General features: G+C 41.8%; 1 protein-coding gene across 1 annotated transcript; it reads left to right on the forward strand.

The window, feature by feature from the left end:
* The first annotated feature begins 15 nt into the window (after positions 1-15).
* On the forward strand, positions 16-21,445 carry snx33 (sorting nexin 33). Its single transcript, XM_070971891.1, has 2 exons — positions 16-2,294; positions 18,186-21,445. Exons 1-2 carry the CDS (start codon positions 863-865, stop codon positions 18,437-18,439), a joined length of 1,686 nt encoding a protein of 561 aa, XP_070827992.1. The 5' UTR covers positions 16-862; the 3' UTR covers positions 18,440-21,445.
* Positions 21,446-26,384: the final 4,939 nt, after the last annotated feature.

Raw genomic sequence — 26,384 nt, forward strand, 5'->3', positions numbered from 1 at the left:
GTCATGGAAAGAGTTACTTTGTTGCAGCGCGCACAGGAATAAACCCGGAGAGGAAACACTGAGCCGTGAGGTGCGCTGATGCTCTGTAGAAGGACACTGTTCGGATGCTGAGTGTGCTTTTTTTTTTTGTTAGGATCGACTGAAGATGTGCAGGGACCTGTTTACAAGGAAAACGCAGCAAGTTTCAGTGTGAGGGAATGCGGAGCAGGCTCAGACTGCGCACGGATACCATTACTCATCCCTCTGCTTTTCTTCACGCCAGGCCACTTTGTCTTGGAAATACTTCCGTCGAGCATCATTTTTAGGCTCCGTAATGAGAATTGAAAGTCCGATAAGTGAACAACGCGAGCTTGAAGTCCAGTTTGTGAGGATTAAAAGCACCGTCGGCGCTTTCGGAGGAGCTCTGTGGTGAAACCAGCTTTGTTTTTCAACCTGTTGTGTTTGTGATGTGAAAGGAGCCACAGTCAGTAATGAGAGAGTTGATGTGTTATGGATTCCTTATAGCCTGAAGTTATTGTTAGACCTTTAGGCAGAATAGATAATAAGACAACAGAGCGATCGCCTCAATGGGCTGAGGATACCAGTGCTCACAGCAGGCATATTTTAGACTTTTTTAGGCGGATACAAATAATAGCTTTACGCAACTGTGTGTTTACTAAGTGTCATATCATTAAACTTACATCCTGTGCTGTCGCACACCTGATCCCACAGCTGCCATGTAATTCGAGATGAGTTTAAATATTACAGTGAGCTAGTGTCAGATGTTTCCAGCACAGCATGCATCAAGACAGCAGCATCAACATAATCTAGGCACAATGTGCATGTAGACTTTGTTGCTTTTAGGACCCACTGGAGTTTCAAGATGTCAGTGAAAGCCAAAGCACTCTACACTTTTCTTAGTGAAAACAAAGAGGAGATTAGCATCCAGGAGAATGAGGAACTGGTTATCTTTGATGAGAATTCAGTGGACGGCTGGTTTCAGGGGGAGAACAGCCGAGGGGAGAGGGGTCTCTTCCCTGCATCCTATGTAGAAATTATTCGCACCCGCTCAAACTCCAACGTGACGGACTGCTCCATAAGCCCGGCAGGATCTTTAGGAAACGACTCCTCCTATTTCCCCTCAACCCCAAACACACCTCTGCATTTGCAGCAGAGTTACTACGACGACGATGATGATGACTGGGATGACTGGGACGACAGATCGACAGTGGTGGACGATGCTGACCACACCAGGAGCCCCGGGGCCAATGGACATGCCCATCAGAGCCCACTGTCCAACAACCCCAATGTGCACTACCGGTCCAAACCACACATGGAGAGACAGGACAGCATCTCCAGCTCGAGGAAAGGCAGCATGGTGGGCAGGAACTTGAACAGATTTTCCAGCTTTGTCCGCTCGGGGGTCGAAGCGTTTGTTTTGGGTGATGTACCCATGATGGCAAAGATAGCTGAGTCATACACCATCGATATGGGTCCCTTAGGGCCCCGGTGGAAGGAGAGCCCACAGCCTTTCTCCTGTTCCATTGAAGACCCCACTAAACAAACAAAGTTCAAGGGCATCAAGACGTACATATCGTACCGGGTCACGCCGAGCCACACTGCGCATCCTGTCTACAGGCGCTACAAACACTTTGACTGGCTGTACAACCGCTTACTGCACAAGTTCACTGTGATCTCTGTGCCTCACCTGCCTGAGAAGCAGGCCACGGGGCGATTTGAGGAAGACTTCATCGAGAAGCGCAAGAGGCGACTGATACTGTGGATGAACCACATGACCAGTCACCCAGTCCTCTCCCAGTATGAAGGCTTCGAGCACTTTCTGATGTGTGCTGATGACAAGCAGTGGAAACTGGGCAAGAGACGGGCGGAGAAGGACGAGATGGTGGGTGCACACTTCATGCTGACCCTCCAGATCCCTAACGAGCACCAGGACCTTCAGGATGTAGAGGAGCGGGTCGACTCCTTCAAGGCCTTCGCTAAGAAAATGGATGACAGCGTGATGCAGCTCACGCATGTTGCCTCGGAGCTGGTGCGTAAGCACCTGGGTGGGTTCAGGAAGGAGTTCCAGCGACTGGGAAATGCCTTCCAGTCTATCAGCCAGGCGTTCATGCTGGACCCCCCCCACTGCTCAGAGACCTTCAACAACGCCATCTCCCATACAGGCCGTACCTATGAGAACATTGGAGAGATGTTTGCAGAGCAACCAAAGTATGACCTCTTCCTTATGCTGGACAAGCTGTCTCTCTACCAGGGCCTGCTCGCCAACTTCCCTGACATCATTCATCTGCAGAAAGGTAATCCATGAATTATTTCAATGTGTCAGATATTTTTCTGATGTTGTTCTGCATGCAAACTCCATTAAAGGGAAATCACAAATGGAGCAACAGTTAAGAATGTTAATGATGATTACATCCATAATCAACACAGATGTTTGAATGTATCCGTCCTGCATTCCTGCAGGTTTGTACGTTTTTAACTCAAAGTTTAAGTGCAGCTCCCTGTTTCAAATTACAAGATACATTCTTCTAGTCATCAGGCCACATTTTGGGATTTTCACAGATAGAATTTCTCAAACATTATGTTTGTGTTGAACTGAGAAGACTCTGCAAGGTTCCAGCAGATGGTTTTCACGATTTATGTTTCATTAAGGTTTTCAAATGTTTCAACATAAGATCGACAAAAATGTGAAAAACAAACATCAAGAAGCTCTTAAAAAAGACAAAGATACATTTGAAATATATTTAAAGTAATTAATGAAATAAATTATATGAACAAAATAACTAAAAAGTGGGGCCACAGGTCTTTTGTGATATTAGTATACCAGAATGTCAAAGTAATACATTCCAAACCACAAGCAGGGGTCAGTCCCTGTTACCTGAACTCAGCGTTACGATATATCTATCCTATTTTTCAATTTATTTGCCCCCTCTTCTATAAGACATTTGCTAACAAGATGCTACTTCACCAAGTCCTGATAGCATGGGCTTCCTGGTGTCTTCCACCCCCCCATTAAAACCTGTCAATCCACCAAGATGCTTACTGAAATCCAATCACAAGCACTACTGTGGCCACCTTGTAGAGGGTCACCCAGTACATACATACACACAGCTTTGATATGAATTCTCCTTCATAATTTCTATAACGTGTCCATGGAGTTGCTTCCAAAAGTCTTGGATCACCAGGCAATCCCACTGGGCATGAAATAAGTCTCTGAGTCCAGGGTCTTAGGGACTCCAACACTGCTGAGTCCTTAAGACCTAATGTGTGAGGTTGAGAAGTTGTCCTCTAGCAGGTGAATACTTAACCGCCAATAATAACTTGTGAAATTCTGTATCAGCTTGTCAGCAGCAGCAGCTACAGTGGGAAAGTGCTGCAAACACTTCCGCAACAGTTAAGAATAACACACAGAGCGTCTGCTAATGGGAGCAAACTCCCATGATCTGATGGCCCGTGATCAAGTTTTATTTCTCAATCTGTGCTATTCATCTCGTCATGGATGACAGATGAGGTCAGGTTTAGCTTCCAGCATCTCCCCTCCCCTTGCTACATACGCGCGCGCACACACACACACAGGCACACACACACACAGCCCATCTGATCCCACATAGCATTTGTATGTTTCATGTGTCAGTCTGTGAGCATTAGGTCAGAGTGTTTGCCTGCACACACCCACATCTTACCACATTCCCTCGGTTTCCTCTGATAAGCCTGATGGACTTTGACAACCTGAGCAGATAGGTCGTTGAAGAGAAGGTGGTAGAGTATTACAAAAATCATTTTACCCGAGATCCTGCTCAGATTATTCCCTTTATTGTTATCTTTCCAGCAAAAATGACAAACACTCTCTGGTTTCGCTTCTCAAATGTGCTTGCTTTTCAAATAATTGAAGATATACAGTATACATACTCCACTATACCACAGCTTAATGTCTCCTAAGGATATAGAACTCAAACTGTGTATGTGTGAAGGAGCTCACTTTTTAAATATCAAAGCTCTTATATATTATATATTATTATATTATATAAACTTTGTGTACAATATAACTGTCAAGACTGAAAATAGTCCAACTCTCTGTCTAGCCAGAGATATAACGAAACTACCATTACCATTATGTTTAAAATGGGGTGTTTGTGTTGTGGTAGTTCACCTCCTTTTGGGTTCTGTTTAAAGTTTGATGAGACAAATAGACGAGAGCTTTGTTGTAGTGTGATATTACAACAGCCAACAAGGTAGTAACCCTCTCAAAGGTAATCCCCTTTCAAAGACTATTTCTGGGGACACCCTTAGGCTCAGCAGTCATTCCTGCAGCTTTTTAACAGTTTGTTGATATCTTTATCCTTCTTCTAGTAGATCCTTCAAGATTATCAGAAGTGAAAACCTTTTTTAAGAATCACACCTCACAAATAAAAGTGGTGTAACAGAATCATAGGACATTCATTTTCAAGAGGAGGTTGAGCTGGTTTGCAGTTATCAGGGCTCACAGCTGGAAATGAATGGCCCTAACATCATAAAGCATGCCATTGTCCTGTGACGTCCTGATTTGAATACTCTGCTTGGCTTGTGTTTGTGATGGCTGATTATCATAACCCCCCCAGTGAAATATTAATTTTGCTTAGATTTTGGTATAAGACACTGTCATACCAGTAGTCTGAATCAGCCTTTAAACCAAAAACTGTAACAGTTGATTGGAGTTAGTTCAGGAGGAAGGAAAGGGCCGCTACCAGTGAGTTATTATCCCCAAACAGCTGGTGATCATTATCGCAGAGGTCATTCGAGATATAATTCCACTAGTTACATTTAGTCACTCCACCCAGGAGTAAATGAGAAAAGCAAAGCCATCTGAATGATATTAGATCACCAGAAATGAAAACCATTATTGAACCCTGGTGGTGTCAGGTCACGCTGAAGTTTCTGGCCATGAAACGTCATTTTTAAATGCTTGGAGCGCCACGCGGGGGAAGTAGGAAATACAGCTCTGTGTAATTTTGGGAACTGAGCCTTGATAGCAACACTTTGAAGAAGAAATAAAATGTTATTCCTCTTACAAATGGAAAGTTCAGCTCTGAAGCAATAACACACACTCCTGGTCAATACAGTCAAGCCTACACAGTGTCATTAAAGGCAGCATGATCGACACTGGAGCAAAGGAACAGAGAGAACGTATAGAAACACTTCAGTGCTGTGTTTGTGGCAGTCATGTTTTTATCAACACAAAGTGATTTGTTTTGCCTTCAAATAATAATGAAATCACTTTTTAGGACTTGAGTAGATTTTATTTGATTGATGTGTTAGATTTTTGTAGAATCACAGAAGATGATTTGATATATTCGTGTACAGGCTAAACGTGTGCTTTAAAGCCAAAATAAAGACAACTGACCTTAAGTTTAACAACCTTGGGTTTCTTGTGGAAAATGTTGTCAACATACATTTTACCACATCTGAGGCCTGTACCATAAAGCTGGATTAACTTAGCCGGGCTTCCTCTTACTTATCGGGCTTCACTTAACGAGACATCCGCCCTCCAGATTTTCGGTACCATAAAGCCGGCTATCAACTCACTAATTCAATTCAGGCTTGTCCAATCTAGATCTGTGCGCGCTCACATAAAAAGGGCGGAGTTTGCTGCATGCGACCAATCGCAAACATGGAAAAATCAGCCCGAGCCGCATATTTCACTACGGAGGCGCAAACAATAATAATTAATAAATACGAGGAATACAAATCAGTAATCCAGGCAAAAAGCAACACAGTTGCAGCTGCCAAACGGCGCAAGGATTGCTGGCAAAAAATCACCGACTGTGTCAATGCGTAAGTTAGTGCCATTATAATATTACTTCCCCACTATGACTGCACTGCGTAACATTTGTGTGTTCCATAAATGTATGTGTGTATGAAATTTTTCGTTATGGCATGTGATTGTAGCCTTATTATTTCAGATGCAACCCGAGTGGAGCAAAGAGAACATGGGAGCAAATCAAACAGAAGTATAAAAATATACTTCAAAGTGGTCAGTACGCTTGCTATATCTTATACATGTAGCATATGTATATGTAGGCTATATACAATACAATATACAACGGCAAACATCCCAGGGCTTAGTCTACATTATGCAAATTACACATCAACCTTGCTTACCTGCGATGTCATAAAAGCCCTCTTTGATGCATTGCGTGGGCAGGGGGCCGGGAAACACCATGAATGCATCGACAAGCTCAGTCAGGGCCCCCGCGACTTTATGAATAGCTCTACATACTGTGCTTTTCCCGAGGTTTTCGGCATCGCCAACAGAATACATAAAAGTACCTATGAATGAATGAACCAATCCATGATTTACTTAAACAAATAATTGATTAATGGCATTTTATCTGTGGCTTGCTTGTAACCCATCCAACGAGGGATTTAAAGACATCATAAGAATTACAAACATCACTAAGAAATATATTACCTGTGGCAAAAAACCTCAGTGCAATGCACACTGTCTGCGGGACTGTCAGCGCGTGGTTGCCGTGCGTTACATTACTGATGTAAGGCTCCAGCAGCTGACAGATGTATTGTAACCCCTCTCCCGAAAACCTGTACCTTTCGTACAGTGATTGATTAGACAATTCGAACGGATTACAGCGATCTCTAAATATTCTCTCGCGCTTGCACACAAGCTGTGCACCAAGATCCACCGGGTTCTCATAAAACGGACAGGCCATTTTCCAAGAGAACTGATTGGTCAGTAGGTGGGGCTTTTATACCTGCTGAGCTCTTATCCTGAACTTATCCTGCTCCGGAGCAGGTTAGGTGTTCAGCATAGGTTACCACGGCAACGTAGCCCGATAGAAAGTAAGCCACCTTTATGGTACCGAAAAGCCAGGGTTAAGCCTGAAGTTATCTCGCTAAGCCGTAATCCAGCTTTATGGTACAGGCCTCAGGTTTTGCTCCATTTTTTGTTTTTGATACTTAGCTTTTCTCTATTTTGACCATACAATAGGACAGTGTATCAAATACTTTGTTGGAATCTGAGGCCAACTTTTGTGTTTGATTCTGACTGACATGTCTTTAGTAAAGAGGATTGAAAATTATAGTGTGGATGTTCCTCATTTAAGCACACAATACGGAACATTTCTGCCTTAAAATGTCTAAAAATGACTATACCCATGTTATATATTTAGTTGACTTGTGCACTCACTTTATCCCAAATGTTTCCAACAATGGTAAAACCCTGAGAAATCTGTAATTTTATTCAAGGTGCGTTTCATTTGGTCACCTGTCAATGGCGACATGAGAAACACCAGATGATGCATCAGTGAGGATGGACTACAGCAAACGAGACTAAAAATAATGTGAATTAAACTGTGATACTTGATCTCATTCATGAACATTTCTGATTTTGTTTAATGAATAGTTCAAAAGCTACATGAGAAGATTGATACCACTTTCACATGTGTATGATAACTTTGATCCTTGGGCCAGGATGCTGTTAGCTTAGCTTAGCTTAGCTTAGCACAAAGACTGGAAGCAGGGGGAAACGTGGCTCTGTTCAAAAGTAACATAATCTGCCTCACAGCACGTTGAAAGCTCACTCATTACTACGTTATACCATGTTGTTTGTTTAAACCATAGAAAAAAATGTGAAAATGAGAATTAGTAATATTATGTGGTGGACTATTTTTGGGCTGCATGCACTTCCTGTTATCATTGTCAGTTTGCCAGGTGTAATTTTGATAACGGTACTAAAATCCAGTTGTTTACAATAGAATTTAATAGCCAAGAGAAAACAAATAGTGTAGAGGAGGAGGTTGTGCAGCAGAGTTTTTCCCTGTGCCGAGTCTTCCCTGCCGGTCTAGATAACTCGCCTCGATGTGACTTGTGTTCTGCTGAACCAGATACAGCTGTGGCAACACTCAGAACACACAGAACTGAGGTCAACCTTTTCCGGCGTATCCTCCCCCTGTTCATCTGCTCGTTGCGTCTTTCCTGTCTGACTTTCCCCTTCGCTGAGGTCTATGGGAGCTGTTTTTTAGCTGTGATCCTGGAGAGCATGTGAACAGCAGGAATGTTGACTGTCTCTGAGATGTGGTGTTGGGCAGTAACTGCATGTGGCCTTGATAAAATGGATCGAGGGAGGAGAAGGTTTTGGGTAATGTCAGAAAAATGTCAGGGTGTGCTCCATGCATGTCTTTCTCCCATTTTCTCTGTCCTGTTTTGGCTTTTACTCAACAGATCTTTGAGGCTCTTTTGGTCTCTGCTGTTGCTCAATCAGCAGCTCAGTCTGTCACAGAAGTTTCACCTCCATTATCCTCTTCACGTCTCTCTTCTTCTTTTCATCTTTTTCCTCCTGTTTCCCACTAAAGACACCCAAATCAGGATTTTCTGTCTGGGCAGCAGCCTGGTTTCAATAATAGACAAAGTAAATTTAGTCTGGTCAGAAGCTGGGACTCCTAACTGCCGGGCTTTGAACCTCTGCCAAAACTAATCCCGTAGTCAGACCTTGATCTCATTTGAATACAATTTCAAATCTTGATCTGAAGGGTTAATTGCATTGCATTGCTAAAGAATAAAGGACCCCCGTGGCCTCTGTGTGAAAGGCAGATGTGAGCACTGCCAGCTACAATTATTTGTTGTTGATCCTGGTCTCTGAAATTCATTGTACTGTCTTCTATTGCATGAGTACTGCTTATTTTGAATTATTGTACATAATCATAAAGTGGCCAATGCTGGTCTGGCATCAATCTGGTCTTACATATTCTGTTAAATGTGTAATCTGTAGATGCAAGGTAACATTGGCAGTAATTGTTTCATCTGTTTATGAGAGTAAAGTGGATATCGTGTTCTACAGATTTTGTGTTCGGCATCTGATGCACTCATCTGAGATGCAGCCACCTGTTAAAGCTTTGACAAAACACAAAAGGCTGCACAATAGAGTGAAACCAACCCACCCGCTGCGTGGGTATCTGTCCAGTCTGATCTGATCACATGTTGTGTAAGATGAAATCTGAGGCGCTGCCTGAGCTCTGGTTCTGCATCACCACTGTCCCTACAATGGCATGTTGTGCAAAGTAAGGCAACAATTTCTGTTCAATTCTTGTGGATAAACCAAAACAATGATGGATTTCTACATTGAACTGAGAGCTTCAAGTTGTGGGTTTAGAGAGAGAAGGCCACACTGGAATAATTGCAGATTAAATTCCTGAAGTACAAGTTTAAAACTGACATAAAACCAAAGCAAAAGTCATGACAAATGTTGGGGTATTTTTCAAAATAAAACGTACCAGACTGAAGCGGATCTCCTTTTACTGTGACTTATTTGCCGTTTAGATTGCTCTATAGTAAAGCAAGCGTTTGTCTGCCACCCTTGCTGATAGTGGGATAAAACCATCTGTGATCCACACTAGAGCAAAGCACTATTCAGCTTCAGCCAGCTCCCCTGGGACGTCTCCAGCCAGACTTTTAATCTGGACAAGAGGTTAGTTGTCTTCCATATGGCAACACATTTACACAAACCACATGCAGGCACTATCACTTTAAAGGAAAAGATACTGAGTTGCCAGTTCTGAGGAAATGTCTAACCTCGGGTTTTGGGTTTGTGCCCGCATGCAGAGATGAGTGTCCTTGTGTGTTTTGTCGGAACAGTATTGTTTAAATTTTGTAAGTGCTGCCCAGGAGCTCATGGCGTGTTTATATTGCGTGACAAACATGTTACGGATTAACATTCCATGCACTGGTTACAACACACAAGAAAATACCGCACTGTCAGCAGGTAGACAAACCTCAATCTGTGAAACCAGGCTTGGGTTTCAGGAGCGTGCAGTGGCCCAGTCAGGGAACCTTTTGAACGTCCATTGCATGTTATTCTGTTGGCTGCATCCCCCTTTGCTGACTGTGGTGACTATGGAGAGCAAATGTTTTCTCTCTCCTGGTTGCTTACTCATAAATCTCGACAAAGGCTCGGCCCTCGTCTTCACACACACTGTCTATCCTCATGCTTCTGCATTCCTGTCTGTGTTGGCCCAGCGCACTGTTGTTTCACACTGAAGGAGATTACAGATGTCTCCAAGAACTCAGTCTTTACCACCGCCGCCTCCCTCTTCCTCTCAAAGGACCACAAATTTTGTGGCATTTGACTGAAAAAGGCATTAAGTGAGAGAGGAGTCAGCTTATAATGAAAAGACCCCCTGTAATTTTTGTGATAACTGCAACCTTGTGCCTCTCAGAGTACGATGCGTTCTAATACAACACCACCTCTACCTATAACCTCAGTTACAACAGAGCTGAACCTCTCTGACACTGTGTCAACAGAACTGAACATTAAGATTCACAGTGATTCTGTAATTCAAGTAGCATCAGTGATAGCTTGCTAGTCTAGCTGACGTCTCAAGGTTAAACCAGGCGTACTGGTTTTTAGCTATTAAGGCTGTGTTCATGCAAACAACGCAGCGTCATTTGGCACTCATAAAGCTGCATGTAAGTGTTCAATCCTGGAAGGACTGGGGGCATTTTAGTGTCCTTCAGCACATTGTTTTTGGTTTCACGACCTGCAGCTGTACTGTTTCTTGCTCCCTCCTCACATTAGTGCTGTTTCCAGGTGAGGCAGGCAGCTGCTCTTGATAAAGAGCATAATGAAGTAATAGTGAGGATAGTGGTTAAAAAGCCAGATGTTATTCCTGAGAAGTTGGTGGAGACCACAACAGAGCTAAAACACGACTCCAGATGCATGCTAATTATGCTCCGTGTCTGCTGGATGTGTGAATCAGCAGCTGTCTACTGAGATGTTTGCTTTTATAAGGTTATATTTGGCAGATTTTAGTGGCCAAAAATATAATTAATGCTGCTCAAGTGCAATTCTATTTCCAGCCCAAATGAATGCTAAGTCAGACATGGTTGCTTAGTCATGCTGTGACCTCACAGCTGGAGCTGACCACACCAGCTGGCAGCTCTCTGTGTGGAGTTTGCTTGATCTCTGTGGCCCAAAGAAATGCAGCTTGGGTTAACTGTAAACCTTGTCTGTGAATGTGAATGTGTTTCTCTGTCTATATGTTTAACCTTGTGGTGGTAGACTGGCACCCTGTCCAGGGCGTACCCAGCCTCATGCTCACTGCATGCTGGGATAGACTTCACTTCCCATTGACCCTTAGCAGGAAAAGTGGCTTCGGAGGTTGAATCTCCAAATGCTAACATTATCGTGATTAAATGGAAAATAGAAGTCATTGCCATCTGTATTTGTTCATGTTTTGATCAGCTCCTTTGGCAACACGTTCACTAGTTAGCTCACAGATTAATGGTTTTTCTGGCTCTGTCCGTTGAGCTCCGGCTCAGCTAATATAACCCAAACCTAGAACTTCATTTCCTTTGCCTTTGTCTCGCTAAAGTTGTGTTAAGTTGAATGACGCTGATACTGGGTGCCTGCCAATGTAGCTGTAGTCATGGCAACACTGACGCGATGCTTGTGGTTGGCCTGGAGACGCCATCCCTCAGAGGAGAGCATTGTTTGCTTTGTGTGCTCTGGTCTCCTCTCGTGTCATGATCTTGTTGTGTGAGCATGCCATCATAAAAGCTATAGGATGCTGGAAAATCCTGTCAATTGGAAGGATGGGCCAGTTGAGGTTTGACATCTGCATTGTTTAGAGGACAACTAACGTTCTGATCAGGCAGACGTCTTTCATCATAGGGACGTCTTGCATTTTTCTACTTGTGCTGCCTCCCTCAAGGCATTGCAACACTTCTCATTAGGCAAAAACTACAGAACAAATGCACAGAGCAAATAATACATCTGTTCCATAACAAAGGAGCACAAACTGTTATAAATTAAATTAATGTTATGATTAGAAGCACAGCAGAAAGCCTTAAGACCTGGAGGGATTTGAGTCTAGTCTCACAAAGCTGCTGAGCTATATGAAGGAAGTATGATATCACAGTTAACATTGACTCTGGTCGTTTGTTTTACTTGAAGTGTGATGACATAACAGAGTTTTTAAAGGCCTGAACTTTGTGAGGCCAAGGTCATCATAAAGCTGGTCATTTTGGTCCTAAATGGCAGCTGGAAACCCAAATATTTTTGTCCAAATCCAGTCCAACTTTTGATTTCACTGTGACACCCTTTTTCCATACAAACGAAGGAAACCTGATCTGAAAAGGGATGAATTAAATCTTTTGCAGAGGACTCCTGTGAGACAAACACGGGGTTATTTGCAATGGTAATGAATTATTTCCCTTTAAGATCAGTGCGGAGTATATCCCTCCCAATAAACAAATACTGTACATCTTGATCGTGTCATGTCTGACACGAGCGTAGATTTATAACACCATCTGTATGAAAGTCATGTATATAATGATTTCAGATCTGATCGTCTCATGCTAAAACAAAAAGGACATCTGTTGAACATCTTTTTGCATGGTTTGAATTAAGAACTGCAGTTTGAGCTTTGGAGCTATTGCAAGCTCCATATATTATATCTGCAAGTTTAAGAGTTGCAGTCATGCGGATGCACAGAAAATAACATTGAACGTGCAGGAGCAGTTGCTTGCAGGCTGCAGAGTGATTCTGTTTTGAACATTCCTCATCCCTGAGTTATTAAAAAATCAAAGAATAGGAAATATTTGTTTGAGCATTGGCACCCTCCAGAGTAAAAATCTGCCATGAAGATAAATGGACAAAGGATATTTAAGACGGCTGAAATAAGTCTCCAGCTCAAGACATAAACTACATTTCTGTTTCTGTCTGTCTCATCTGATTGGCTGCTGTAAACACTATTACTGTTAGCTTACTCAGCTCTGGGGTTTTTCATGTTTGTGTGTCCTCAAGGCTTTTAAGGCCCACTTCAAACACTAGCAGATATGACAGAGTACTTTTGACCCTGTCAGGCAGTCTTGAAGTCATGTCTTAAGTCTTTCTTCTCTTGTAAAACCTCCCTTTCTTCCCTATTTTCAGCTCCTCTGTAGCCTACATGTTGTTCCTGCCCTATCTTCTTCCATCCTTTCCTTTTCTCCTTGCCTCTCTTCCCCTCCATCAAGATTAAACATCAGTATTTACCTTAATCTCTCTCATTATCATCTAAATGTCCGATCATACTATCATTTAAAATGGCAAAATTTGCAGGGGAGATGTATGGTTAACTTTGAGCCTTGACATTACTGACCTTTTGAGGGAACAGAACCGAGTCCAAAATGGAGGAAGCTAGCTTATTAGCTGTGTTTCTACATCCACTTTTATTTAACCTTCATCTGTCAGACTATAAATTCTTCCATAAATGAGGAATAGTTACTGACAGTTAGGAGACAGGATTCAGTGATACAAATATGTCTTTTGAATTAACTGTGTGAACTTATTTTTCCATTAGAGACTGAGCTAACAAGCTCTGCTAACTCAGCAAGCTTGTTAGCTCAGTCTCTAATGGAACAGTAAGCTCAAACTGTTAATTCAATCAGCTAGCTAGGTAGCAAACTAATCGTCAGCTAACTAGCTCTCCTAGCTAAGCTTTTCCCCCTCTTCTTTAATTTATTATTGAATTACTTTTTTTTACAATCATGAGAAGAAAATGGTGGCACCGCACAGAGAAAGTAGAAAAGAGCCCAGAAAGCTACTGTGACTGGCAAGGGCTAACATGTTGTTGGGCTAGGGTATTAGCTGTTGGCTCACTTGCTCACCAACTATTAACCCTATCAGTTCCCCGCTTTGTTTGTAAGCCTGTAGAGCTACAACTAACAATTATTTTCATTATCAATTAATCTGTTGATTATTTTCTTGATTAATTGATTAGTTGTTTGGTCTATCAAATCAGATTTCAGATATCAGATGATGGTGAAGAACACCAATCAGTGATTCCCAAAGCTCAAGGTGATGTCCTTAAATGGCGTCTTTTGTCCACGACCCAAAGATATTCAGTTTACTGTTAAAGAGGAGTGAAGAAACCAGGAAATACTCAGATTTAAGAAGCTGCAATCAGAGAATTTTGACAGTTTTGTTTAAAAAATTACTCAAACCAACTAATCAATTAACGAAATAGTTAATTTAATTTTTCACAACATATCAGCTAACCATTGCAGCTCTAGAAGCCTCCAGCCATGCTTATTTCACATAGACTCATGGGTAAATTTTGAGTGCATTTTTTTCAAACTGGCCCATCTCATCAGTTCACTGCAGTGCTTGACACAGACGTCAACCCCACCACACACACACACACACACACACACACACACACACACACACACACACACACACACACACACACACACACAGCCCTTTACTAAAGGTCAGTGTTTTGTGGTGACAAGCCTCATTTGTCCCCAGTTAAAAAATGTTTCTGTTTACTTGTCAGTTCAATGCGAATAACATCCCCTAATCTTACTCAGTCACGTTAGTCCTTCCTGTTTTGAAGTTTCTGAACCGAATTCACAGATTTGTTTATTTTACAGTGCACTGAGTCACTCTGATTACGCAAATTCGAAATGGAATACTACCCCACGTTTTCTTGTCAGTACTTGGACGTTAAAGTTACAGTGTGAGGCTTTTCAGACTTACAGTATTTTAACTGAAGTGTAATTCTGTGTTTTAAGTACATGAGTAATGGCCGGTTCAGTCACTGGCTCAACAAACCATAACCCATTATCTTGGATTTGAAAACGTCATGCCTTTACCTGCCAAGTATTTCTTCCTTTTACTTTTCAATAGAGAAATTTAGCCCAGTTCCAAGTCCTAACGGAAAAATGGGGGTGTTATGTGTTTTGTGGTTTGCATTGCAGCAGTGAAGTAATCACATACTAGTGGCTGTACTTTCACATATTAGCCCATTACCGTTTCACTCCTCTCTCTCTCTCTCACACACACACACACACACACACACACACACACACACACACACACACACACACACACACAGCTTGAGAGGATTGTGAAGCAATGTTTTTCATAATTGGAGACTGTATTTAACTGAACGCTCAAAGGGAATGTGCAACTTTTGAAAGAGCATATCTTGATTTGTAATGATGGGGTCATTTCAGTTCATCCCAAATAACGGTTTCCTAATGAGTTCGTTTTGGCAGTATAATTATTAGCGGCAGAAGAATTTAAAAGGCTAATTAATGTGAAAGAAAAATAATTGGCAAGTAGTTTTTTAATATGGAAAAAACATTTTGTGTCATGTTACATATGGCTTCTTAAAGACGCTCATTACAGGAAAATCCCTTGTCAAACAGTTGATAGTAGCACACCACCAAGCAGCCCGTTATGTTGACCAATTATACATTACAAGGGTCAGCTTACTTATACAAAGTGGCCTCAACTAAAGAGCCTCCACTCCAGTTTAATGATGCCTCCACTTTATGATTAAACAGGAAGATTGATTTAATTAGCTGTGACTGGAAACCATGTTCCGCATGAGAAGGAGTTAAAATTAGACACACTTGTCTTAAAACTACTGTGTGCTTATGCTCGGATCTTAAAAGAATCTGCCGTCTGTGGGGAAAAATAATGCTGGCTTTGCTGAAAAGGAGCTCAGTCATAGGAAACTGGGAAATATCATCACCAAATACAAGCACACAAGCACCCCATGCTGTAAACAAATACAAAAATGTTAAAGGGGGCTTCCTTTCACAAATTGCCTGTGTTTGTCGAGCGGATAGCGCAGTGATGTAGATGCCGAGACGAAGTGGCTGCGCCTCCTGAATCCATCCTGCAGTGACCCCGCGCCCGGGGAAGGCTGTGGGAATGGGGAATTTAGCAGATGCCTGAGTTCAGTCAGCCAGAGGGTTGAGGTCAGAGTCAATCTCGACCGTCCTCATTCCACATACTGTATGTCTTATTAAACCAGACTGAGTATCTGCAGGTCTTAAAAATCTTAAAAAGCTTTCTTATCAGGAGACGCTACACTCTCACAGTGTCGTCTTAAAGTGGGATTATTGCAGTAGTGGAGTGCCTGTGCAGGAGGCTGTTAAATCCTTTTTTGTGTCGTTTCAGTCAGCAATATCAGACCTGTAGCTAACAGGAGCTAAGGCTAGCTGCAGTAGCTAGAAAGCTTATCGTGGCATTATGGGGAAATGCTGATTGAGGCTAAAACTCATTGCAGTTTCAGGTATAATGATGAAAAGTATGTTAAATGGCATTTTATGTGTTCTTAAAAAGGCTTAAATTGAATCAACTTGATCAACTCTACAGAAACCCTGGTAAGGCTGGTTTGTCTTATTTGTGTTCTTCCTCCTCCACACAGTGTTGTGCCTTTCCTTTTCTGTCCTCTCCTCTCACCCCTTCTTTGTCCCCATCAGAGTACTAATATCTGCCCAGCACAGACCCATGAAGCTGTCACATGTGAAATAGTTCAGTCCTTTCTTTGGCCACAGCCGTAAAACACGCAGTAGCCAGTCTGGTTGGGTGAGATAAAGAAATCTGGTGACTTTCCAGACTGCTGGCCATGTATCACAGAGCGTTTGTTATCAGGGGAAAAAGAGGCAGAAGGCAAAGAGTGGGGAGGAGGGATTGGTTTCCAGAAACCAGCATGCTTTGCAGATTTAGCTGCGATTAAGAACATATCAAACTTTGTGCATCAGCTGATTCAATGTTGAAAGTGGAAACTTAAACAGCCTCGTTTTTTTTTAATTCAGTCACATTTTCGTTTTGTGGCTGTACTCGTATAGTTTGCATCAGTCCAGAGAGCACGTTTAGCTGCAAGGAAGATGGCATCAGAGCTTTCTTTGTGATGAGATTTTGCATTAGCTGATCCAAAAATGTTGGTTCAACCCGTCCCATTCTTCCCTGCTCCACACACATACATGCCTCTCCTTTATGTCCCACAGACATATCTGGTGATGCACATTCTCCTCTCATGTGGAAAACAGAATACATGAATGTAGGTCAGCACCACAGACTGTAGTCCACACGCCTCCTCGCTGGAACAGACTGGAAGTGCTGTTCATGCTTTCCCAGACTTCTGCCAGGAATTCCACACAAAATCCAGGGCGGCATGAACTCACAGATAGAGTTAATGGATAAAACCTGTACACTGCAGCGGATACATTAAAGACAGAACAACTGACTTGTCCAAACTAGTCCTGCTAGCTAGCTTATCTGCATGATGATCAGTCTTCTTCCCGGTTGCGAGCTCACTTTCAGACTGAGCAGGCTCACTGATCTGATGGGAAATGCAGCGTGGCGGCATGCCATTAGGCTGCCATGTTTTTCACTTGGAAAGTGACGCCATGGAAATCTGGGTGAATGCGGTTGCTACTTGTCCGCGTCATCTGAAGCTAGACGTTTGGTATGCAGTTAAACAAAAAGTAATTGTGCGGTGTGTTCCTTGCTTTACCTATAAAGTGTGCAGCTTTGCAGTAGTTAATTTCTGGGGGGAAAGTTACGATGTTGGTCTTTGCTGCTGAGATATTGCCACATTACTCTAGCAGATTTTTGATATATCACAACATATAGTAAGTAATACAGACCCACCCAAAGAACAATAAAAGTCTGAGACTGTTTTTTTTAGACTATATTTAACTTTATTACAACTTTTCATTTGGGTTTTTATTTTTATCCTTTAATTGGAAACACTTTTTACAGCCTTTCAGTGCCTCGGGATTTTTACATTGACTGAGTATCTCACTTACCTGCAGTTGTGTCTGACATTCAGATGCCAATGAATGGCTGCATTTGCACATAAGTCAATTTGAGACTTATTCCTCCTCCATGGAAATTTGTCTGTGGTGCTCACAGAAAAAATAAGACATTAAAAGATTAAACAGCAATCGGCAGCAAGAATCTGTGTTCCGGTTGCTTGGCGTAATCCTCCTTTCTTAGTGACTGTATTTTGGTATAAAGTAGGAGAGTGCGTTCTGTGGATTATCCAGAAGTGCTTTATGTTTGCTGCTAAGTTTTTAGATGGTTTTTTCAATGCTGTAAGTCGCACAGACAAACAAACAACTGGGATGGAGGCAGATATCGTAAGAGAGGAAATCCCCAAAACCTGAGAAATAAAACCAAAACTATCTGCATGGCTTTGACAAGGCGCACACAGACTATGTGTGAGTGATTAAATATGTTTTTGTCGTGTTCGGGTGGAGGCAAAAACCTCAGAGATGGATATCTCAAAAACTGGTTATGTGCATAACCACATACCACTCGAGGCAAACAAGAAGCTTTACTGATCCTGGTGTTGTGTTTGTTTTCTAACCAGCCTTCTGTTTTTAAAATGATTCAACCTTTTGTGTTAACCCAGGTGCCTTTGCCAAGGTGAAGGAGAGCCAGCGGATGAGCGATGAAGGCAAGATGGACCAGGACGAGGCCGACGGCATTAGGAAACGCTGCCGGACGGTTGGGTTTGCCCTCCAGGCAGAGATGAGCCACTTCCATCAGCAGCGAGAGGTGGACTTCAAAGACATGATGCAGGCCTACCTCAGGGAGCAGATAGCCTTTTACCAACGTGTTGTCCAGCAACTGGAGCGCACCCTGCGCATGTACGACTGTCTGTAAAGACGCCGAACTGCTGCCCAGTTCAAGACGCCAAAAAACCCCCAAAAAACCCCAGAACATAAACGGAGGAGGATTCAAGTCTGGACTTTTTATGAAGGTGTTTTATGTTAGTCATGAAAGACTTGCAGATTAGTGAAGCGGTAGTTACTGGAAAGACGTATAAAGCCAGTCAGTCTTTTGCTTTGATGGATTCAAAGTCACTTTTTATTTGTTTGTTTTTAAAGACCTACTGTACCTTTTATTTCCAAAATACACATCACATAGGCAGTGTCACAGCATATTGTTTATTTTACATAATTTAAGATGTTTGTAACATTAAAATAAGAATATAGGTTTGAAATTCATAGCGGATCTGTAGTTGATCGTATAGTGTAACGCACGCCATGAAACGGGTTTTGAAACTGTCCCCTTCTCTCCATCATGCACTTTGGCTTCTCCTGGGACTGATTGTGACTTCCGGTATGTAAATTTCACCATCTGATTAACATTCCAGTTGTTTTTTAATGCAGCATTTTAGAATTTGATTGAAGTCACCGATTTCTCTCAGCAGACCATGAAAGAGTAGCATATCTGGCCAAATAAGTGCAGTGCATACTGAAGTGAAATTTCACCATCGTCTTAGTGAGTTTCTCTGGCGTCTCTTAGCACAAGTAACAAATGTCTGTCTTAACTTTGCACCGTGTGGAAGACTCACTGATATCATGTAATTCAGTTTAGCAATGTCCTTTTCTGACTGTCTTCATGCAGCAAGTGCCTTAAAGGATCTGAGGCGTTTGACAAATGGACCATTTGTCTGTAGCATGGCTTGTGTTTTACAGGGGACATTTTCAGGAATGAATAGTATTTAGAAAACAAGTTTGCACATGTTTTTATATAATATTGGGTCATTGTGTGTGGCATGTGTTTATGTGTGGGTGAGCGAGTGAAATGAGTCAACTACTGTGCTGATCAGTTCCCTTTCCCACAGTGGAAATCCAAAAAAATTAGACAGTATCTTTGCATGTGGCAGCAAGTTTATTCAGCCAGCCAGAATGAAAAGAAGTCATGCAGGTGAAATGGATTAGCTGGCAGAACATGAACTTGTTATTTCAATATTCACATTAAATCATTTTGTTGGCAATACCAAATTCTTTCTAAAGCCAGAGTTTTGTGTTTAGTGTAGCCCGGGTCAAAAAAACAGCACGATTTGATGCTCATATCATCACATATCATATATTATTAAAACATCTAATGCACAGATAAAACCACATTATAGCAATCAGATTATCTCTATACTGTACCCAACTTCAAGAAATAGTTTGACATTTTTTGAAATACGCCGGATGAGAAGATCGATACCACGCTCACGTCGCATGTCTCATGACATCTCATGTCTGTCTGCAAAGGTAGTCTGGCTCATCTAATTCTCACTAATTAAAAATGTTCTATTAAATAGCATTTAATAAATGTTAGAATCTGGACAAAAACCAGTGTAAAAACATCAGCTTGTCATTTTACGTGTTATGACACTGCACCCATTCATTAAATAGTTCAGCCATGACCTCCTGTAAAACCATTCTTACACTTTGGTTTTCATAAGGATTAAACAAGCAGCGTATAAAGTGCTAATTAGTGAGCTTTGGCAGCGCTGGTAAAATTTAATTTAAATTAAATTTATCCTGCAGACATGAGTGTGATATCAGTCTTATCTAACTCACAGCAAGAGAGCGAATATATTCCCCAAACTACTCCTTCAATAATAATAATACGTATTTCTCTTATTCCAGCTGTGAAGGGTCACCTTTTATATTTTGTTTTTCACATTTAATGAACAAATTTTTCCCCACTGAATGAGATTTGAGTGACCACGAGGATTCAGGTCCCATTCTTCACTGTTTGAGTGTGTTTATTACTAAATAAGAGTTGTTCCAGTAGCATTACTCATCCTGTTTAACGGGAGAAAAAGTCTTCAGCGTCGCATTAACCTTCGAGGTTTATGTGGCGTCTGCGTTGTAATTATAAGCATTACCTCAAAACGTGTCGGGAATGCTTTTCGAGCTTGACACCGCTCTCCTCACGCAGCCTCCAGTGTTCATTTGTCAGCTGTGACTCTTTCCGCTCTGACGCAAGAGGGTTTGATCTGTCAGTGGTGCGTTTGGATGAAAAGTGTTTCTGTGGCGTCTCTGCGTGGCGTTTCAGAATGTGAAGTTAGGTCTTATTATTGTTCTCCGATAACAAAGAAGTGCTGATTCAGAGTGCAAACAAATGGTCCCTGTGTGTGTGTGTGTGTGTGTGTGTGTGTGTGTGTGTGTGTGTGTGTGTGTGTGTGTGTGTGTGTGTGTGTGTGTGTGTGTGTGTGTGTGTGTGTGTGTGTGTGTGTGTGTGACTCAGATATGGGTGTTGTATCAGTTACTGGTACTGTTCAGTCCACATCTGCAGCTTTAACTCTTTGTTGTCTACATGTGGTGTTTGTTTATTTTGGAAAAAACCTTTTGCTTTTCATACTTCTGCTTTTTTTTATTTGCATTGCAGTTTCTCCAAGACCAAAGAAGTCGGACATTTTCTGCTGGGCTTCCTTTTTTACTCCGTTTGGTTGTAGTGAAAAGTGCTTGCTGGTTTTGTAATCTTTTCTACTTGAGGAAAATGTGAAGAGAGCGTTTGGAAAAAGTAAAGAAACATTCCAGAAATAAACTATAAAGGACACCAAAGGCAAAGACAGTTTTTGGGCAAGAGGAAGACACAAGGTGCAAAAGTGAAAAACCATTCAAAGAAGTGCTCGCGGCCCTAATCGGGTTTCTTAATGACACTCTCCTCTCATGTTCCAGAGCTGCATGATAAGTTAAATGCCAGACATTTCACACAAGTAACTGTTTCTTAACATGGATGTGTGACCTCGTGAGCTGCAGGAACTCTGTGCTTTAGTTTCAGTCCCTGAAATAACAGATGGTGATTTTCAGTAAGCAATCTGTCACTTGATTAAAGGGAAGGGGACCTAAAAAGCTTAATAAAAGTAATGATGGTGATTTCTTACTGTCTTTCTCCTTTTTGTGGATTTGTATAACTGGAATACCAATCAGTAATCATTTGAACCATGTGATATTCAGCCAGCGTTGTGAGATTTTTTCCATGCATACATTAAATCTAGACTATTCAAGTTTTATTCTAGGCGCATGTGAGAGTCATATTGCATTTACAGTGACCCATATCTCAAGTGTAAACAAGCACAAACAATCTTCCAGAGACGCACTGATGAAAACCTGGAGCTTGCATTCACTTTATCCCATGAGCCTTTGTTTTCAGTCGCCGTTGCTGTCATATTCTTACTTGTTTTTCTATCCATACTCAGGACATCAGCATATATCTGAGCAGGATGTGATGACACATACAAACAGTTTGTCCTCAATATAACCAAAACATGGACAGCCAGGAGCTGGTTTCCAAATTTCTGTGTACATGTAAACATACTGTCACTGTGACATAACAGCCAAGTAAATGAGACAAAGAAAAATGTGAGCATCTTGCCAGAATTTGCAATAGAACAGTTTTACTTTTTTATTCAAGGCTTAGACTGGAGAATGCAGTCTGTAGGTCAATGATCTGGAACAGATGATCTGGTCAAACATTTATATTTACTTGCAAATATCTCCAAAGCTAATTTCCCTCAGCTGTTCTAGCAAAAGTTAGTATGCTAACAAAAACACTGAACATTTTAGCAAACGAACTTCTGCAGCTCAGTGCACCCTCGCAGAGCCACCATCACAGCTGTATTCTTGTGTCATATTTATTCTTGTTTAATTATAGTTATTTAAACGTATGAGACCTGTGCTTTGGCTATGGACCTGGAGGAAAACCCTCCACCCTGGTGTAAACGTTTAGTATAAGAGCATTTTAGTGAAAGTTTCCTGATATGAGTGAGGCCCTCCTGCTGGGTTAATTCTTGGAGACAGCTGATGAATGGCAAACTATAGCCTTATTCAATGTGTTAAAGTGAAACCCAGGCCTATGTCTTTAATGCGTTCCAGATGTTTCGGAAGCAAACATCTCATTTGGACGCCACAAATCAACAGCTCTGTTGTTAAACTGAATTAGTACCTTATGAATATTGAGCTTCCTCTTCTGTTTTAACCCTGACAACAGGTGTTTTAGCAATACTATTGCACCTTTATAGTAACAGTTCCTTTGCATTGACTTATCGTGATGCTGAAGGATCACAAATGCTCTCGTGTCCTGACTGTGTGTTACAGATGCACTTGAAGACTTGCAATCAACTTCAGAAAATCCAGATGTTTCTATGCCTGGGTCTGGTGTTTCAGGCTCTCTCAGCTTTTGGTATGCAACTGGAGCGACAGGATGATGTCACCTTCATGATATGTGCCAGAGGAGACATCACAAGTTCACACAAAAACCTGAGACTGACAGAGGAAAGGAAATCTACATTTGAGGCATAAATCTCCACACTAATTAGAGTGGTGAAAGCAAGTTTAGAGGGTATTTCTGAATAATCAAGCCTGCCTGCCACACACTTCTATGATGTACACCACAGAATATTAGTGAAGCAAAAAGGCCTCAATGGCAGTAAAACGACACCTTGGAAAAAGTTCCTTCTTTACAGCAACCCAATTTGTGGGAGTGTGGAAGTGGGGTGGGGGGGTGAAAACCGGTCAACTTTGCCTTCTTTTAGGCATTTTCCATCAGACACAGCTGAAGCCTGGATGAGTTAAATACCTCTCTGCCAGGAGAAGGGAACAGTTATTGAAACGGCTCCAGTGCGGTGCTTAAGTGGAAGTTGTGTCATCAAAATGTCTGGAGAGCAGCATGTCAGTTATCACACAGTCATGTACCTGTTGCTACTGGTCTGGTCATGCTTGAGTGTCATTCTGCAAGACACATAATTGCTTAGCACATTCTTAACTTATTTTCATGCCCTAAACTTCCAGAGCAACTCACTTGGCTCATCTAAAGGGGAAAGCGTGGATCTCTTTCAGGTCTGCAGCGCTGCTGCAGGGGCACATGGTAAAAGCGTTACGGCCCAAAGTGCCAGCAGATGTCTATAAAAGAAAAAAAAAAAACAAGATGCTGAGTGAAGGGAAGGAGCAGTTTCTTGTCTGCATAGTCTGGGGAGGAAAACTGCACCTCCAGCCCTTCGGCAGGATACCTCAGAGGACACGATGTACTCAGAGTCCTCATTTGTTTCCCTTAATGAAAAATCAGTCTGAGCTCTGGAGCCCAGTAGCAGTTTGACTGCAGACATAAATCACACATGACTTTTTCAAACATGTCAAGCTTCAAAGTTTTAAATTTCAAATTTCCCAGTCATTTGTAAGTATGCAGTCTGTATATAGCGCAGTAAAAGGGGTTCTTGACTTGTGACTTTTTTTGTTGCTATCACTTTCATGGTTGACCAGACAGGATTGTTGTCTCACTCTTGAACTGACTTGACTGACATGGACTTGACCTCCACGGTGCAGAGGATTACAGCTTCCTCCTCCCCGAGCATCTGAGGGAAACAAAGGCAACAGATGGCCAAATGAACACACATGGTTGGTTATCACTCCTCCTCCTGCTGCTGCTTGCTGCTGGGGCCAACGTCACAGCAGGGCCAAAAGCCAACATTCAAACTGGCTCCATTGACTTAGTTTGGGAGAGGAATCCTGGCACTTCAAGTCCTCGGAGGTAATCATCACCCAATATTTTAACTTATCATGCAATATATTTTAGTATATTGATATAATAACTCCTGTAAAATGCTGATGTGCTATCTGTGAAGCAAATTTGCTCCAGAAAATGTCAACAGATGTTATAGACTGACACCTGGGGAAATGATAAGTCATGTCTGTTCTTCAACATTCATTCTTGATCCTGACTGAAAGCCATTAGTAAATCAACAGTACACAGAGATGTAGTGTGTTTGACAAGACAGCTAATAGTCTATTTATAGATGACAAGTATACAGAGGAGAGATTTGAAACTGGTGTGAGTAGGGCTACAATACAGATGTATTTCTGAAACATATAGAAATGATTTGCAGAGGAGTTAGCTAACTCAGTCACAGTTACATGACTATAAAGAAAGAGTGTAAACATTGTTAGACATGGGGGTGGAGCCATGCTAGTAGCTTTGAAAGGCTGTGCTTTTAGCATTCTACCATTTGGTAAGCCGAGGCTGTAAAAGTTTGACCTGATGATAGAGTTGGATGAAAAGTTAGGATCACCAAAACTACTGCAAAATGGTTGCTAATAAAGAAAGAAAGCCAATGAATTGGTTATGGATGGCCCGTGTATAGACTAGAGACATCTAGGGGGGCATTGAAGAATGCAACAATTTACTATGCACTCGCACTCTCCCCTACGGTGGCCGCGAAAATACGCGAAAAACGCAGAAGTCGCCTCTCAAAGCACGATGTAGTTTGTCCGTTCTGGGCTGCTGTAGAAACATGGCGGTGCATATGGCGGACACAAGGTGGACACAAGGAGCTCTTTTTAAGATAATGAAGTTACTAATCTTTTTTTCCGGTGATTATACGCTAATGAAAACACAACATATACATATAACATATAATAATAATAATAATAAAGCTGGACCTTAAATCAAGCTAAACAAAACGTGAATAAAACTACCACACTAACAAACAGATAGACTTCCTGGCTCATGGCACTGTGTAATTACTGGAGTAAAGCAACCACACTTTCTTTTACATCAATGTGTTCCTATCTTTGGTTTGGTCTTCCTGTCTCTGTGTCTGCCCTCCTTCACCTCCCTGTCTTTTTGACCTCCTTTCTGTTTTATTGATAAGGGGGAGGGATGGTCTAGACTTCAGACTGACTGGTTCCAGATGCAGCTTACTGCCCAGACCCATCAGCAAAGAGCACATCAGGCAGCTTTCTTCTGCCCAGTAGGAATTTCAGATTGGAGTTGCAGCCATGCCACCCATACCACATGTCACAAGTGAAAACATGCTTTGAAGCCATTGGAAATGGGACTTTCACCCAGGCAGTGTCAGTGTCCTTGAGCAGCACATACTTCTTATAATTTAACTTTTACCAATTAAATAATACAAATAATAATTTGAATTAAACTTCAATTCCCACAACCACATAGTATCCAGTACAGTGACTGATCCGATGGTCCTGAAAGGCCCTTTGGATAAAACTGTCCATCTCAGGTTCATATTAACAGATGCCAAAAACACTCAGTACCGATCCAAAGCCAGGCAGGTCTCTAACACTTCACTTGGCTACGCAAGAGGACATTCCAGTGGGTTGGACCCAAAATGCTTCCACATTCTTCCCAAAAGTCCCAGTAAAATATTTTGCTGTTTTTCAAGTCGGTCTCCTGACAAGTTAATCAGGCCGTAGCAGCTTCAATATGGATGTAATTGTTGGGTTGACATCAGTGGTGTCTGCAGAAGACAGGGTGGATCATAAAAATCTAATTTCTGTTCTCTCTGCTGCACGATAAAAATAGGCATTTGCGAACTGAATCACCAGTTTGCTCTCAGAGTAGTCCACTCAGCATTAATCAGCATTAACATCTCTTTGGCAAAATGAAAAACCAAAGAGCCAAGAAGTCAGACTGATGTACAGCCTGGAGCCGTTCCACAGGTAATGATAGGAAAGTGATTTTATGAACTTACTCTAGCCAATTGATGAGCCAGCAACATATTTTATTTGAGCTAATGGTGCTTAAGCACAGCTCACTACCTGTGTGTTAATGTGACAGCAGAAAACAGGGTGTGACAAACTCATCTGACTGGTTTTTGGCTATGAAAGACAATAGTAAATAGCCTTTACCCTGTGTGGCTCCGTGTTGTCACATTACAGTGCATTTCAAGTGCTGAGAACATACTTTATACAGACTGTAATGCCTTTGCTTTACTCTTACACAATTGGTATCTGGGAGGAGAATGTGTGATACTTTAATCCTGGCACTTTTCAGATGTCTTACTTGGCTGTGAATGTGTGTGTGT

The sequence above is a fragment of the Chaetodon trifascialis genome, chromosome 10, assembly GCF_039877785.1.
Source record: "Chaetodon trifascialis isolate fChaTrf1 chromosome 10, fChaTrf1.hap1, whole genome shotgun sequence".
In the NCBI taxonomy this organism is placed as follows: Eukaryota; Metazoa; Chordata; class Actinopteri; order Chaetodontiformes; family Chaetodontidae; genus Chaetodon; species Chaetodon trifascialis.

Coding starts and splice junctions, on each gene's coding strand:
- snx33 (XM_070971891.1), top strand. CDS start 863: ATGTCAGTGAAAGCCAAAGCACTCTACACTTTTCTTAGTGAAAACAAA. Junction 2,295..18,185: donor CATCATTCATCTGCAGAAAG/GTAATCCATGAA, acceptor GTGTTAACCCAG/GTGCCTTTGCCAAGGTGAAG.